At 40.8% G+C, this 17,583-nt stretch overlaps 1 protein-coding gene across 1 annotated transcript in view; it reads left to right on the top strand.

The window, feature by feature from the left end:
* The window catches only part of LOC124619251 (ATP-binding cassette subfamily G member 4), a 195,148-nt gene that overhangs the window by 156,330 nt on the left and 21,235 nt on the right, over positions 1 to 17,583 (top strand). Inside the window, exons 6-7 of the mRNA XM_047145510.1 lie at positions 8,142 to 8,273; positions 15,789 to 15,904. Of these exons, the coding sequence (XP_047001466.1) occupies positions 8,142 to 8,273; positions 15,789 to 15,904 (248 nt within the window). The remainder of the gene's footprint in view (positions 1 to 8,141; positions 8,274 to 15,788; positions 15,905 to 17,583) is intronic.

Raw genomic sequence — 17,583 nt, 5'->3', positions numbered from 1 at the left:
ATGAAATTGAGAGTAAAATTAACTTCAAAATTGCTGATATGAAACTTCCTGGCTGATTAAAACTGTGTGCCGGACCGAGACTCGAACTCTGGACCTTTGCCTTTCGGGGGCTAATGCTCTGTGAGGAGGGGACGTGTGTCGTGCTTAGCTAGCTCAGTTGGTAGAGCACTTGCCGGCGAAAGGCAAAGGTCCCGAGTTCGAGTCTCGGTCGGGCACACAATTTTAATCTGCCAGGAAGTTTCATATCAGCGCACACTCCGTTGTAGAGTGAAAATCTCACTCTGGATCAAAATTTCTGACCACGAAGTAGTTAAGTGATAGAATTCCATTACCTTGAAAGGAAAGAAACACATGACAGTCGAGGCAAAGAGAGCATAAAAGTAGCATATGCGAACAAGATATTCCTGGCCAAAACACATAGGCCTTAACTTCACGGAAAAGTTTCTGAGATTGTACCAGTGGAGCACAGCATTGTATGGTAGTGAAACATAGATTGTAGGAAATCCGGAACAGAGGGGAATCCAAGCATTTGAGATGGGTTGCTACAGAAGAAAGTTGAAAATTAGGTGGACTGATAAGGTAAGGAATAAGGAGGTTCTCCGCAGAATTGGAGAAGTGAGGAAAATATGGAAAATACTGACAAGAAGAAGGGACAGGATGATAGGACATGTGTTAAGTAAGACGTCGAGAATAATCTCCATGGTACGCGATGGAGCTGTAAAGCATAAAAACTATAGTGGAAGGAAGAGATTTAAAAATACCCAACAATAATTGAGGACGCAGGGTGGAAGTCGCTACTCTGAGGTTAGGGCAGGGAAGACATCTGCGGCGGTCCACACCAAACCAATCAGAATATTCAATACTCAAAAAAATAAAATTAAAAAAATGTATATAGAAATTTATCTGTTTAGCTATGAAGCGTGATGCAGTATTCAATAAAAGTTACTTGGCCTGCCGTAGTAATGTATAACTTACTTTCTGGAGTCCCCTCGCTGAGCAGGCGGTGGAAGGCTGAGTCATCGAGCGAAAACGAGCACCTCATGCATCGTACCTTGAAAATGAAGCAGTGTTCCGAAAGAGTGACGCTGCGACCATGTGTACGTATGTGCCGCGAATGACCCAAAACTTCCGTATACGGTTGGCCGTTGAGATAACCTATGCGGATGAAACGCGTATTAATAGCGAGACAAACAGATTAATTAGGAATCTGGGAGAATATTCGAGGTCGCTATTTGCTTGGTGTGACGCACGTCCGTGTCCGAACTTTCGTAACGCGTGCTATTTTTCCGGCGTCTCATGACGTCAGTGATAAGGAGACCGACGGTCTCCTCGACCTGGTGGCAGTTCTACTGGACTGACCTCAGGATCTGGCAACGACGAGTGAAACGCCGGCCGACGGATCCCACTGAAAAGAGAAGGGTCCCAGGTGTAGGTAAACGATCGTGACACAGTTTGGCCCTCAGGTAGAGGGGTCAAAATAATGCAACACGCATATTTGTCGTTTTTGGCCAATTTCACGTTTCAGAGGTAAAACACAACTCAAAAGATAAATTGGAATATTAAGTTTAGAAGGAATATCTTCGAAACCATCATACATAAAAAAATGTGTTTCACATAGAAGTTTAAAACAAAATAAATAGCGTTCTTGAAAACTGTAAAATAAACTTTTGCAATAATTTGAAATTTTTCAATATAGCCCCACGTTTAATTAAGCTAGTAAAATAAAAACCTTTGTTACAACACAAATTAATGAAACTTTCAAGCCGGGCTCTGTGGCCGAGTGGTTCTAGGCGCTTCATTCCGGAACCGTGCAGCTGCTACGGTCGCAGATTCGAATCCCCCCTCGGGCATGGATGTGTGTGATGTCCTTAGGGTAGTTAGGTTTAAGTAGTTCTAAGTTCTAGGGGGCTCATGACCTCAGATGTTAAGTCCCATAGTGCTTAGGCCATTTGAACCATTTTTTGAGCTTTCACGTCACATCCATCATGTGAAATACCATTCTTGGAAAATAAGCTGTAAACAACGTGCTTTCGAGTATTTTCAACATACCTAATTAAAATATCTAAACGTCATTATTATTTTAATTATTTATTTTACTTTTTGTTGTTTCATGATTTAAAAGTGTCATTTTACGTTTTACATTAATTTATTTCTATTTTTTAGTTCACAGATTCACATACCTGTATTTTATTACACTACTGGCCATTAAAATTGCTACACCAAGAAGAAATGTAGATGATAAACTGGTATTCATTGGACAAATATATTATACTAGAACTGACGTGCGATTACATTTTCACGCAATTTGGGTGCATACATCCTGAGACATCAGTACCCAGAACAACCACCTCTGGCCGTAATAATGGCCTTGATACCCCTGGGCATTGAGTCAAACAAAGCTTGGTTGGCGTGTACAGGTACAGCTGCCCATGCAGCTTCAACACGATACCACAGTTCATCAAGAGTAGTGACTGGCGTATTGTGGCGAGCCAGTTGCTCGGCCACCATTGACCAGACGTTTCAGTTGGTGAGAGATCTGGAGAATGTGCTGGCCAGGGCAGCAGTCGAACATTTTCTATGCCCAGAAAGGCCCGTACGGGACCTGCAACATGCGGTCGTGCATTATCCTGCTGAAATGTAGGGTTTCGCAGGGACCGAATGAAGGGTAGAGCCACGGGTCGTAACACATCTGAAATGTAACGTCCACTGTTCAGAGTGCCGTCAATGCGAACAAGAGGTGACCGTAACTAGTAACCAATGGCACCCCATACCATCACGCCGGGTGATACGCCAGTATGGCGATGACGAATACACGCTTACAATGTGCGTGCACCGCGATGTCGCCAAACACGGATGCAAACATCATGATGCTGTAAACAGAACCTGGATTCATACGAAAAAATGCCTTTTTTGCCATTCGTGCACCCAGGTTCGTCGTTGAGTACACCATCGTAGGCGCTCCTGTCTGTGATGCAGCGTCAAGGGTAACCGCAGCCATGGTCTCCGAGCTGGTAGTCCATGCTGCTGCAAACGTCGTCGAACTGTTCGTGCAGATGGTTGTTGTCTTGCAAACGTCCCCATCTGTTGACTCAGGAATCGAGACGTGCCTGCACGATCCGTTACAGCCATGCGGATAAGATGCCTGTCATCTCGACTGCTAGTGATACGAGGCCGTTGGCATCCAGCACGGCGTTCCATATTACCCTCCTGGACCCACCGAGTCCATATTCTGCTAACAGTCATTGGATCTCGACCAACGCGGGCAGCAATGTCGCGATACTATAAACCGCAATCGCGATAGGCTACAATCCGACCTTTATCAAAGTCGGAAACGTGATGGTACGCATTTCTCCTCCTGAGACGAGGCAACACAACCACGTTTCACTAGGCAACGCCAGTCACCTGCTTTTTGAGTATGAGAAATCGGTTGTAATCTTTCCTCATGTCAGCACGTTGTATGTGTCGCCACCGGCGCCAACCTTGTGTGAATGGTCTGAAATACTGATCATTTGCATTTCACAGCATCTTCTTCCTGTCGGTTAAATTTCGCGTCTGTAGCACGTCATCTTCGTGGTGTAGCAATTTTGATGCCAGTAGTGTAGTTGATAGCAATAAGTAACCCATTATTACGGTATAAAATCATTACAGTAATGATGACTGTATAAAGATATGCTTATACATAACGTTTTTTACACCTTGCACACAATATGAAGGAAATTACTTCGCATACTGCACACGAGGGACAACAGACCATAAAACAAAATTCAGCAGTATTTTATAAATGGTGGGTGATCCTCTAAATATGCTGATTTTTACCAGGCAAATTTCAGTACACTGAAAATCTTGGCGAAGATAATTTACTGTGTACTAGTGACTGCGACTTGGTTATATTGTTTCTCAAGTGCAGATCTATATTATAATGATTCAGAACTAAATCTGAAATCTTCTCACAAAGTGCTTACCACTTGGAAAATCGTATACGTCCAATTGCTGAACCTGTGTCGTCGAGCTTTGTGATTTCACGAGGTGAGCAAGTCACTTGACCTCAGGTACGACACTCAAAACGGTTTTCTCGGATTGACCACCCACGTTCAGAAACTAATGGAGAGTTGGAACGAGAATTGGAGAATCTCTTTTTGAATCCCCATCTGTTCTTGATACGGCCTCAGTCTGGTACAGTAACGTCTGACAACGTCAAAAGATGGTTAACAGAAGATTTCTTTGCCCAGTGCGCTAGAAAAATCTATTACTTTTAGATGCTTGGTGTGGTAAATGTGAAACAACCGTTTCGAGCATTGTACCTGAGAACATGAAACTTGTTCGTCTGTTGATCCCAAAACGCTCAACAGGATAGGTACAGTCGTTGGACGTATATGTTATTTGATGTTGGAAGAACTCTGTGAGAAGATTTTCAGATCTAGTTCTACTGAATGATTATGATGTTGATCTCCGCATGTGAAACAACATAATCAACAGCAGGCACCAGTACGTAATTCTCTTCGCCAAGGTTTCCCATCGTACTGACATATGCCTGATAGTGTTCAGGATATTCAAACGGTCACCCGCCATAATTTCAAATCCTGCTGAATTTTGTTTTATATTGTGTTGTCCGTTGTGCGTATTATATGAGGAATTTCGTTCATTTTATGTGCACAGTGTAGAAAAGTTATGTGTTAAGCATTTCTTTATAGATTATCATTATTGTAGTGATTTTGTATCATAACAATGATTTAGTTAAACAATATAACATATAACAAAATACATATATTTGAAAATGTAACCTAAAAACCAAAAAAGAAACCCGAATGTAGAACGTAAAATAACATTGTAAAACATAAAACAAAAAAATTCGGGGAACAAATAATCAGAATAACAATTAACCTTTAGATATTTTAATTAGATATGTTGAAAATACTTCGACAGCACGTGGTGTACAGCTTATTTTGAAAAATAGTATTTCATAAATCAGATTTATTATGTATGGATGGGTGTGGCGTGAAAGCTTCTTAAATTTATAACAAATATTTTCCTTTTTGAGAATTAATTAATGGTAGTGCAGGCCTTTGTAAAAGGGTTGTAGTCTATCTCTGAAGTTTGTAGACCAACAAGTGAAGGAAACTAAGGAAAAAGCTAGAAACGGAATTAAAGTTTAGGGATAGGTAATAAAAACTTTATTGTTTGTCGAAATGACATTTTCCACCTGTCACAAACAGCGAAAGATTTGCAAGAGCAGGCGAACGGAATGGACAGTGTCTTGGAAAGAGGTTGTAAGATGAATATCAATGAAACTAAAACGAGGGGAAGAGAATTCAGTCGAATTAAATCAGGCGATGCTGAGAGCGTTTGATTAGGAAATGAAAAAATAAAAGTAGTAGATAAGTATTGCTGTTTAGGCAGCAAAATAATTGATGATGGCCGAAGCAGACAGTGGCAAAACTCGGGGAATGGCGGACCTATCATTTCTGCTCACATGATTCATGTGGAAATGTTTCCAATGTGATTATGGCCTCCCGACGGGAATAAGATTTTGAGAGCGGCATGGTAGCTGGAGCTAGACGCATAGGATATTCGATTTCGGAACTCGTTACAGAATTCAATACTAGGAGACCCACAGTTTCAAGAGTGTGCCGAGAGAACCAGACTTCAGGCATTATCTCTCGCCACGGACAATCCAGTAACCGACGGGCTTCACTTAGTGACAGAGAGGAGTGGTGTTTGGGTGGAGCTGTCAGTGCCACTAGACAAACAGCAGTGCATGAAATAACTGCAGAAATCAATGTGGGACGTACGACGAACGTATTCATTAGGACAGTGCGGCGAAATTTTGCGTTAATCGGCAGACGACTGACGCGCGTTCCTTTGCTAACAGCACGACATCGCCTGTAGTGCCTCTCCTGGGCTCGTGACCGTATCCGTTGGACCCTAGATGACTGTAAGACCGTGACCTGGTCAGTTGGTAAGAGCTGATGGTAGGATTCGAGTGTGGGGCAAATCCCACGGAATCATGGCTCCAAGTTGTCTACAAGGCACCGTGCGAGCCACAGGTTGCTCCACAAAGATGTGGGCTGTGTTTACATGGAATGGACTGGATCCTCTGGTCAAACCGAACCTGTCATTGATTGGAAATGGTCACATTCGACAACCTGAAGACCATTCGTAACCCTTCATGGACTTCACGCTCCCAAACGACGATGGAATTTTTATGAATGACAACGCACCATGTCACCGGACCACACTTTTTCGCGATTGAATTGAAGAATATTCTGAACGATTCGAGCAAATGATTTGGCTACCCAGGTCGCCAGACATGAATCCCAACGATCATTTATGGGATGTAATCGAAAAGTCATTTCGAGCAAAAGATCCTGCACCGGCAACACTTTCGCAATTAGGGACGGCAATGAAATTAGCATGGCTGAATATTTCTGCAAGAGACTTCCAACGACTTGTTGAGTCCATCCTGCTGCACAACCTCGAACAAAAGGAGGTCCGACAGCATATTAGCAGGTATGCCATGACTTTCATCACTTCAGTATAAAATGGGGCCTGGCAATAGCAAGATAAATTTAAGTGCTAGGTAGTCTTCTCTAATGGTATTGGTATATATTGTAGGCATGTACGAAAGTTAAACGTGGACGATAAGTAGTTAAGAAAGAATCTTTCGAAATGTGGTTTTATAGAAGAATGTTGAAAATTTTATGGGTAGATCAGATAACTAACGAAGAGATACTGAATCGACCCGAGGAAAAAAGATATTTGCGGATTAACTTAATTAAAAGAAAGGATCGGTTGATAGGGTCATTGTTAATCATAAAGGAATCGCCAGTTTGGAAATGGAAGAAAGTTTGGAGATAAAAATTACAGAGAGAGACCAGGGCTTGAATACAGAGAGCATGTTCAAATAGATGTAGGTAGTAGTAGCTATGGAGAGATGAAGACGCTTCCGTCAGGATAGACTAACATGGAGAGCTTCGTCAAACCAGACTACAAGAATAACATCAACAACGTGCCACCATAAAATTTTTAATCTTAAATTTGGTAACGTAAAAAAGTGATGGTATGGAATATGCCAATATCTAACTCACAACCTGTTATAAAGGTTGCGTTCCCATACTCAAGGGAGGATTTCTTGAGAAGCGTCAATACTGAGGTATAGAAACAAGACTTTTCTGTTGCAGTCAGCCGTACTTAGAGTGAAGAAGAAACGCTTCTGGAATATAGTAAACAGAAACAAATTTTCATTCTTGAAAAGAGCAGCGTGTAACATAACGTCTTTTTCTGATTCACGTGTCAGACGTATCAAACATACTGCTGAACATATTGATGCTGGCTGGCGATACTTCACAATCCCCTAATTACGAAGCAATGACCAGTGAAATGCAGTGTCAAAAATGTCACTGACTTTTGAGATTTGAGTTTCTTATAATGGATTTTTGTACCATCTTAGCTACAGTATGTAGTATGAAACAATTACTTACTCTACATAAGAATGTTTTGATACTAAAATTATGGTCAAGTATTAAACATTTTACATATAATGTATATTATTGCTTGTGTCCAACTACAAATTTAGCTTCAAAAAATAAATGGTGCTCGCTGGCTCAATGATATTTTAGAATGCACTCTTAGGTAAAAACATTTTGAGTATCTCTGATATAAAAATATGTGTGGAAGGACGGAGCATAAACATGATAGAAATGTTTGAGTATCTATGCTTTAGTGCAGTTTGGGTAGGTTTGGCTTAAGACTTAATTTGTTTGATCTGCTGTAAACAGACTGTAATTAAATACATTTAGAAATGCTGGTCTGACCGGACACAATTAAAGATCGTGTACAAAAATATAGTAATTATAGTGAGAACGTGATGAAAATATTTTTCTTATATACAGAAAAAATAAATGTGCTCTTCGTAGTTGACCCTGGGGAACACTAAATGTCACATGAGTCCTATGACGCATTTACATTGTATTCAGTTTATTCTGTTGCACACCTTTACATAGGTTTTCTTAATTTTCGCAAGTAAAACCAAGACCGATCAATACAGTAGCTAAACGATGACTCATAATAAGTCTTACAGTAACGTGAATGGCTGAATCACCCGTGCAGGTGGGACTGTAGGGTTGCTGTTGTGTGTGTTGCAGTGATCGAACTGGCGTGCGGTGACTACGGCGAGGACAAGATCGACAGGCTGGTGGAAGGCACCGAGAACGGTCGCACTTTGCAGTGGTTTGCGGAACCTGAGGCCTTGGCCTATCAGAAACCACCGCGCAGGTGTAAGTATGCGGACTGAGGTGCAGCCTCGTTCGTCCATGGCTCTGTTACGCTTCACCGACTAAATTACTGAAATCTTAATAATTTTACCTATTCTTTAATGATGACAACACTTTTCTGAAGAACTGCAGTATAAAGCCAGAATGTCTCTTACTGTAGATTGTTGGTACTGAAACAAATTTATTAAATGAACCTTTATGAATAACAGGTAAAACAGTTCGCTCTGTCCCTTGGAGCAGCGAATGTTATTGTTGTTGTGGTCTTCAGTCCGGTGACTGGTTTGATGCAGCTCTCCATACTACCCTATCCTGTGCAAGCTTCTTCATCTCCAAGTACCTACTGCAAACTACATCTTTCTGAATCTGCTTAGTGTATTCATCTCTTGGTCTCCCTCTACGATTTTTACCCTCCACGCTGCCCTCCACTGCTAAATTTGTGATCCCTTGATGCCTCAAAACATGTTCTACAAACGGATCCCTTCTTCTAGACAAGTTGTGCCACAAACTCCCCTTCTCCCCAATTCTATTCAATACTTCATCATTAGTTATGTGATCTACCCATCTAATCTTCAGCATTCTTCTGTAACACCACAATTCGAAAGCTTCTATTCTCTTCTTGTCCAAACTATTTATCGTCCAAGTTTCACTTCCATACATGGCTACACTCCATACAAATACTTTCAGAAACGACTTCCTTACACTTAAATCTGTACTCGATGTTAACAAATTTCTCTTCTTCAGAAACGCTTTCCTCGCCATTGCCAGTCTACATTTTATATCCTCTCTACTTCGACCATCATCAGTTATTTTGCTCCCCAAATAGAAAAACTCCTTTAGTACTTTATGTGTCTCATTTCCTAATCTGATTCCCTCATCATCACCAGACTTAATTCGACTAATTCCATTATCCTCGTTTTGCCTTTGTTGATGTTCATCTTATATCCTCCTTTCAAGATACTGTCCATTCCGTTCAACCGCTCTTCCAAGTCCTTTGCTGTCTCTGACAGAATTACAATGTCATCGGCAAACCTCAAAGATTTTATTTCGTCTCCATGGTTTTTAATATCTACTCCGAATTTTTATTTTGTTTCCTTTACTGCTTGCTCAATATACAGATTGAATAACATCGGGGAGAGGCTACAACCCTGTCTCACTCCCTCCCCAACCACTGCTTCCCTTTCATGCCTCTCGACTATTATAACTGCCATCTGGTTTCTGTACAAATTGTAAATAGCCTTTCGCTCCGTGTATTTTACCCCTGCCACGTTCAGAATTTGAAGGAGAGTATTCCAGTCAAAATTGTCAAAAGCTGTATTCCAGGCAACATGGAAAGAGCAAAAATAAAAAAATGACAAATAGAAGATTGCACAGACACACACACAGACACACCACACACACACACACACACACACACACACACACACACACACACACCACACAAACACACTTATATACACATACATGCACGTAACTTAAATTTTGTCTAGCAAATGAAAACCGTTGACTGTCCCAGAAATCATTTAAAATAGTCCCAATCCCCCAGTCAGACTACGGCTTTCTTGGAGGGTTTCTTAGTCTTCAAGCGAATACTGGACTGGAAGTCCCCTCCCAAAGATTCTCAAATGAGATTTTCGCTTCTGGTACACCCCGCCCCCTTTCGCTGCATCATTCGCGAACTCGGAAGAAAAACTGTCTATAAATGTTATTGGATGTGTTTGGAAGTAATATGTTGCTTGACTCTCATTGGAAAGAGGTTTTTTTTTTTTCTGAGTTGTCTGATGCGGCCCGCCACGAATTCCTCTCCTGTGCCAACCTCTTCATCTCGGAGAAGCACTTGCAACCAACGTCCTGGATATTTACTGGGTGTATTCCAGTCTCTGTCTTCCTCTACAGCTTTTATCCTCTAAATCTCTCTCTAGTACATGGAAGTTATTCCCTGATGGCCGGCCGCGGTGACCGAGCGGTTCTAGGCGCTTCAGTCCGGAACCGCGCGACTGCTACGGTCGCGGGTTCGAATCCTGCCTCGGGCATGGATGTGTGTGATGCCCTTAGGTGAGTTAGGTTTAAGTAGTTCTAAGTTCTAGGGGACTGATGACCTCAGATGTTAAGCCCCATAGTGCTCAGAGCCATTTGAACCATTCCCTGATGTCGTAACAGATGTCGTACCATTCTGTCCCTTCTTGTCAATGTTTTCCAAATATTCCTTTCCTTGTCGATTCTTTAGAGAACCTCCTCATTCCATACCTTACCAGTCCATCTAATTTACAACATTCATCTATAGCATCACATCTCAAATGCTTCGATTCTCATCAGTTCAGGTTTTCCCACTGTCCCCATTTCACTATCATGTACAATGCTTTGCTCCAAATGTACATTCTCAGAATAGTCTTCCTCAAATTAAGACCTAAGCTTGGTACTAGTAGACTCCTCTTGGCCAGGACCGCCCTTTTCACCAGTGCTAGCCTGTTTTTTATGTCCTTATTCCGCCCGTCATGGATTATTTTGCTGCCTAAGTAGCAGAATTCCTTAACTTCATTCTACTTTAGACTTGCTTCCATTATCAAACACAACGTCAGAACTTCCCGTCTGGTGCCTTTACCTTTTCTAAAGCCAAGCTGATCGTCATCTAACAAAGCCTCAATTTTCTTTTCCGCCCTCTCGTATATTATTCTTGTCAGAAAATTGGATGCGTCAGCTGTTAAACTGTTGGTGCGATAATTCTCGCACTTGTCCGCTGTTGCGTGAATGACGTTTCTCCGGAAGTCAGATGGTGTCTCATACATTCTATACACCAACGTGAATAATCGTTTTGTTGCCACCTTCCCCCAGTGATTTTAGAAATTCTGCTGGAATGTTACCCATCCCTTCTGCTTTATTTGATCTCAAGTCTTCCAAAGCTCTTGGAATGTACATTCCCTAAATTTTAGCAGTAAACACCACCCTGATGCACAGCGCCTCTCGTTTAATGTCTGCCGCTGGATAAGCGTCTCCTTTGCACTACTGCACTTATTAAACATGTGACGAAACGTGATACTCTTCTTTGGATCGTTTCATTTTTCTCCATCAGTCCTACGTGGTATGAGTCAAAGACTGACGAGCAGTACTCAAAGACCGGTTGAACGAGGTTTTGGTAAGCTGTCTCTACGATTGGTGAATTACCTCTCTTTATTCCAATGAGTCAGTCCCTCACATGCTTCAACTACATCCAGTCTTACGTGTCCGTAGCACTTTCAGTCCGTTTCAGACGCATACTATTGGTTGTTTAACTATTGTAACAGTTTCTGGCCTTTGATTATTAATCCTTTAATCGAAAAATAACGGGTCTTTCCGCTTATTCAGGTATAATAAATTTCATTTATTTATCTTGAGTATCAGCTGATTATACCTGCAGCAATTGTCGATCCTCTGAAGGTCATCCTCCATTTCACTGCAGTTTCTTCTGTCTCAACGTCTCTATAAGCAACAGCACTGTTCGCAAAAAGCCTCACAGAGCGTCCGACGTTATCCACCAGACCATTGATTGCTATCTTGAACTATAAGGATACCGTAACACTCCCTCGCTGGTCGCCAGAAGTTATTTTTGCATCCGATGACTTTGCCCCGTTAAGAACGACGTGTTCTCTCCTATCAAGTCCGGAATGCAACCAAAAAGCTGGTCAGATATATCGCAAGCTCGTATATAGTTCTCAGTGCGAGAGTGCTGATCTGTACAAAAAAAAATGGTTCAAATGGCTCTGAGCACTATGGGACTAAACATCTGATGTCATCAGTCCCCTAGAACTTAGAGCTACTTAAACCTAACTAACCTAAGCACATCACATACATCCATGCCCGAGGCAGGATTCCAACCTGCAACCGTAGCAGTCGCGCGGTTCCAGACTGAAGCGCCTAGAACCGCTCGGCAACACCAGCTGGCTGATCTGTACCGAAAGCCTTCCGAAAGAGAAATATTACATTACCAACCTGACGACTGCAGCCTACAACTCTCTGGATGTCATTGGTGTTACACGTCACAAACAGACTGAAAGCTTTAATTTGCTACAAGTTCCTCATCGTATAGTCCAAACTCGACTTAAGCTTCTCCATCGCGTTCGTAGGAATACTGTACAAGAGAATTTGACTTAACCATTGCTTCCTGTCGATTATTTCAAATTTATTGCTCACCAACGACCCACCCCGGTGTCGCCCGGCTATCACTAAGTACCTAAAGCTGGATGACTAATTTGGAATAGAGGCAATAAATTTGTACACACAAACCCTCCTAGTGAACCAGTCCGTCTGTTAGTGAAAACCGTATCAAAATCCCTACAGTAGTTCCTGAAATTAGAGTTCACATATACAGAGAAAAACTTGGCGGGGCACTTTAAATTACATATCTTCTGATTTGTAGAATATATACTGTTATTTGATACAAATTCGATCTGTGTGGGTGTGTGACCAAAGCTTCAAATTGAACGCTTGCCTTTTAAAGAAAATTCTATGATGGATTGGTTATCTTTGCACATCTCACATAGCAACTCAGAAGTTCAAATTCCAGTTACGTTTTCCATATACGGAACACTTACTGTCCGTGAAACGAAGGTCTCTAGATTGGAACTCCAAACAGACTTCAGAGCTTGCACTTTTACTAAGTGAAAGCCAGAGAGTTCTATCCTAGAGTTGAAAAAGTTAACTTGATATTAATGGATCCATTCGTCATTGCTTTGTAGAACATGCTTATATTTAAGAATGGAAAAAAAATTGTGAAAGCTGCACTATCCTGATATTTCTTATGAAGTCAGCATCTAATACCAAGGTCGTCAAAGACGATAGCATGCTTGTAAACAACTTGAGAGAACAGATTATGTAATAGGTACGAAAACACTTCTAAAATTGTTTACTTCGCTACATTGCTCATCCAATTTTTAGCTGCATCCTGCCGTCTTTGACAATGTAACATCGAAAACCATTTTATTGGTATCCAAGATTTCGCAGGTTAAGTTTGCAGCATCTGTTTCTTCCAAGTTATGCACCTGATTGATATCGTATCTGTCCTCCAAAACGATAGTACGCAGGTAAGTATCTGAAGATGATAGCAAACAGGTAAACAAATTTTTAACAGTTTTCAGGCGCAGTAGCACGTGATTTTAATAAGAAGTTATCGGTTTTGGCAGATATCGGCCGCTTTCAGATTATAGGACGTATGCAGCACTCCACTCCATAGTGCTGTTTTTTGAGTGACCTGAAGCCGGTGACGGTGAAAAGAGTAATTTCTTATTGAAAGCGTTTGCGACACGTCTACAGCACAGCCTAAATTGCAGCCTTTCCTCTTTCTTTCTATTTTTAGGGTTCCATATCTCAATCAGATTTCTTATTGGATCTCTTTCCTGGGTTAAAACAATATTCTGGAAGGCAATAGTATCTTATCAATGACCGATTTCGATTTCATGCAGAAGTCATCTTCAGAAAATGAGCGCCATCTGGCTGCTGCTGGTGGCTCGTCGGATGCTCACGATGCAACACAATTCTTTTAACCCAGTTGTATCATCAGATCGCTGTTATTCCTCTGGCCCATATTGTCCAAATTTATGAACTTTGTTGTCCGTCTGTCTGTCTGTACAATTGTTAAGACCTCTTTTTCTCAGGAACGTGTAAACGTAGCGAGTTGAAATCTATGTTACGTAGTAAGATCTACCGTCCTTTGGCGGTGTAAGAAATGTAAGCTTCTAAGTCAATTTAATCAAACGATACCATTTGTATCACTTATTTTGACACTCATAAAACTCACTCATCAAAACCTATATGGTACTTCCCGCTGACCTATAATCATTAAATTTGGCAAAAAGGAAGATTTCTCAGTAAAATTAAAATAAAAAATAGCACCCTATATGCGGTTTCCTTCACAGATGAACCAGTCTTTTCTATAATTCTCCCAATAAAGCGAAGTCAACCATTCGTCTTCACTAAGACTATTCTCACATACTCGTTCCACTTCATATCGCTTTTCCGCACTACGCCCAGATATCTCAACGACGAGAACTGATCTCTAGCCAATAAAATTGGTAGATTTCTTCAGTATTTACTATTTTGTGTGCGCTAATCCGCAGCCATATAATATTTCAGAAACAGCAAATGTTTCATTTGGTCTTTTACTGTATTTATTTATTTCATGCTCACTATTTGGGCGTATATCCCATTTTCATGTGACAACTCTCTATGAAATGTCTCTGTGTATATTCTTTGCTGTTAAGAGGGCCAGCTTGGTGGTCTTGTGGTAAAGTGGAGACGAACCCCGGTCGGACGATGATATATCTGAGTATGTCTTTAACCTAGCTTTCGCCTCTCAGTTATGCGAATTTTCACCAGAAACAACACATTATTCGGATCCCACGTTAAACTATGGGTCCCTTTCCTCGGTAGGACTACCGGGGTAGGTTACACTCACAAAAATTAGAAAATATCCTTCTGTGTGTTGTAAATGTTTTTAATTTGCTTAATTTCTTTACATGCTGCGACAGGGTATACCTTTCTTGTTGAGATTGTAAAATGAATGAGGTGCCAACTGCCTTCGTTCAGTTCATTTGAAAACCTCATTGGATGATATTTAAAACACTTTTTGAGAAAACCTTAAAATCTTCTAAAAACTTTTGGTAGCTGCGTTAGCTGTTAGTAATTCCTTTATTACAGTATCATACACAACCGGTTTCGCAATGATTTTATCGCACTCCCTGGTGTACAACCAATTTGACAATGATTCGCTAAAATTACACGGTCGCCCAACGTTCGGATGGCGTTCGAATTGCCAGAACCGCCTAAATTGTATGGTTGTAAAATGAAACATCAAAAATGTTTCATTAACACTACGTCACCTGGGCTATTTGATGGCCTGGCCTTCCTACTTCAGGCATAGTCACGTTCCACCATGTGCCTTTCGCGAGCATTTGTTGGTTCTTCATATCTGGTCCATACCCACGGCTCCCAGTGCACCTGTGCATTGCCTGCACCTGCTACCCACTGCAATTTTTTTATGTTTCATCCTGTAACCATCCAATTTAGACGGCTCTGGTAATTCGAATGCCATCCAAAGGTTAGTAGACCGTGTATTTTTAACGAACCGTTGTTAAATTAGTTATATGTATACACCTGATCTTGCGATAAAATCATCGTGTTATCGGCTGTGTATGATCCAGCAATAAGGCAACTACTAACAGCTAATGCAGCTACCAAAACATTATTAGAAGATTTTAATAGTTCTCTTAATTAAATATTGCTATTGTGTACGTGAGCTACGGATGCTCAAACCGTAAAATCATATGCCTTGCGTAACTAAACAGGCTTTTTATAACTCATTGTCTGACTTTCAAGAAAGAAGTAAACACTATTTTCAGTTTTCTTCTGAAATATTTTCGGATAACATTCTGGTAATTAAACTCTACTCACCAGGCGTTTATCTTTATTTTTAAATATCTTTAAGTAAAAAGATAGAAAGCAAAACAGTGATACGCTGCTTCTTAAAATGTTGTTCTTTTATTCCCACAGCGAGATCGAAATCTCTCGGCTTCCAGAAGGTCTCCCGAAATCTCCAGGAGACTTCGCAGTTGAATCAACTGAAGGTGCTGCTTCGACGAGGCTTCATCAAAGTGAAACGAGATCAGGTAAGTGTTCTAAGCTTCGGTAAAACGCACAGTACTACAAATTTAACGTAGTGCTCTGGTTAGGTGTTCACTTCATAGCTCTTCAACACATTTTGCCCATTCACACTATTTACGTTTGTGATCGTAACATTTTCCCTAAGACTCATTGATGTAGGGAGACTTATAGCTCATTTGCAGCAAAAATTAATGCGAGGTGGTTGGATCCTCTAGCACATATCTGGATTGTTGTTTAACTGTATTATAACAAACAGCACTAGGTGACTGAAATAAACTTAACAGCTGAGAGTTACTTGAAACATTATTTTTTTGTTACAGTCTTTACAGTGAAAGCAATCGCAAGTGCCGTTTAGTCATGGTTTACCTCTACTCACGTAAGACCATTGTGACAATACAAAACGTCACACCAGTAATGTTAGCCGGGGACGTATGATATTATCGCTCTAAAGCGAGTGAAATTTCTGTAACAACAGTTTAAATATTATTGATTTAAGCTTCTTAACTTGCAACTCAGATATCTCTCTTCACTTACTGCAGTTTGGCAGAAACTACTACTCTTGGCACAACCAACTATTCGACGAACAGTTGAAATGTAGGATTTTCAGTAAAAATTTCCGAATTCTGAAATTACAAGTACGCATTTTAACTCCTTCTGTGTCCACCAAACGAGTGTCCCACTCTATGTGCACGTGCTCGCCTTCGTCCAAAGTCAACAGTATTTCCCGTTTCACCACACTCTTGCTCAAAGATCTTATATTTCCTCCTAGCATATAAAATGCACTCAAAATTTTTACAAGAGTATCAATGTGGAAGTCACGCTACCATTTCAGTACGTGGTGCTCTTCAACAATTGTCTTGTGTCACCCAATGAGAGGACAGTCTCTCTAACTACAGCCACAGAAACATATATTCCCTGAGATAATTTATTGTCAATAACTTATAAAATTTCAAAATGATTCATGTATGTCCGTGGCAGACCTGCGAGGGCTAGGTCAAAAGCTTTTGGCCAGGAAACGAAGTATTGCGTTTTCTGGGTCAATAGTGCACTCATTTTTTGAACTGGTCATATTTTGGGCCAATAATCTGTGTCCATTTTTCGATGGGTAGATTCTATCCCTGGGGTGCCATTCAGAACGTTTTGCAAAATATAAATAATGTGGCTAGCAGTAGTTCTTTATTGGGCTCAAAACGTTTTGCAGCCACAAATTTCCTTATATTTGAAAATAGATGGTAATGAAATCACGCAAAATCTAGGAAAGAGATTGCGTGGTCCAAAATTCCTTTAGATCCCAGAATTGTTCCATTACTAAAGCATATTTGTGGTGAGATGCTCAGGCCCAACCTTTTATTATTATTATTATTATTATTATTATTATTATTATTATTTGCCTTCCAGTTAAAAGCGTTAGAAGCCCCGTAACTTTCCCACATGCACGAAGAGGTGGATATTACTTGGCACCAAGAATGGAATTGAGGGTGGATGTTGACAAGCGTCTCATTTCATTGATCCAATGATTACTGTATTTTTTTAGCAGATTTTGGATTTCCTGTCACCACAGCTTTGGAACCCCATGAGCGGACAACTTGTATCATCCAGACTGTTTCTTTACAATGTCACGCAAAATTGTACGACATTTGTTATATCGTGAAAAGTCAGTTTTCACGAAGTTTTTCGTCAGTTT

This window comes from Schistocerca americana, chromosome 6 (genome assembly GCF_021461395.2).
Source record: "Schistocerca americana isolate TAMUIC-IGC-003095 chromosome 6, iqSchAmer2.1, whole genome shotgun sequence".
Taxonomy (NCBI): domain Eukaryota; kingdom Metazoa; phylum Arthropoda; class Insecta; order Orthoptera; family Acrididae; genus Schistocerca; species Schistocerca americana.
Note: the sequence above shows the minus strand (reverse complement) of the source record. Positions and strands in the feature narration are given on the sequence as shown.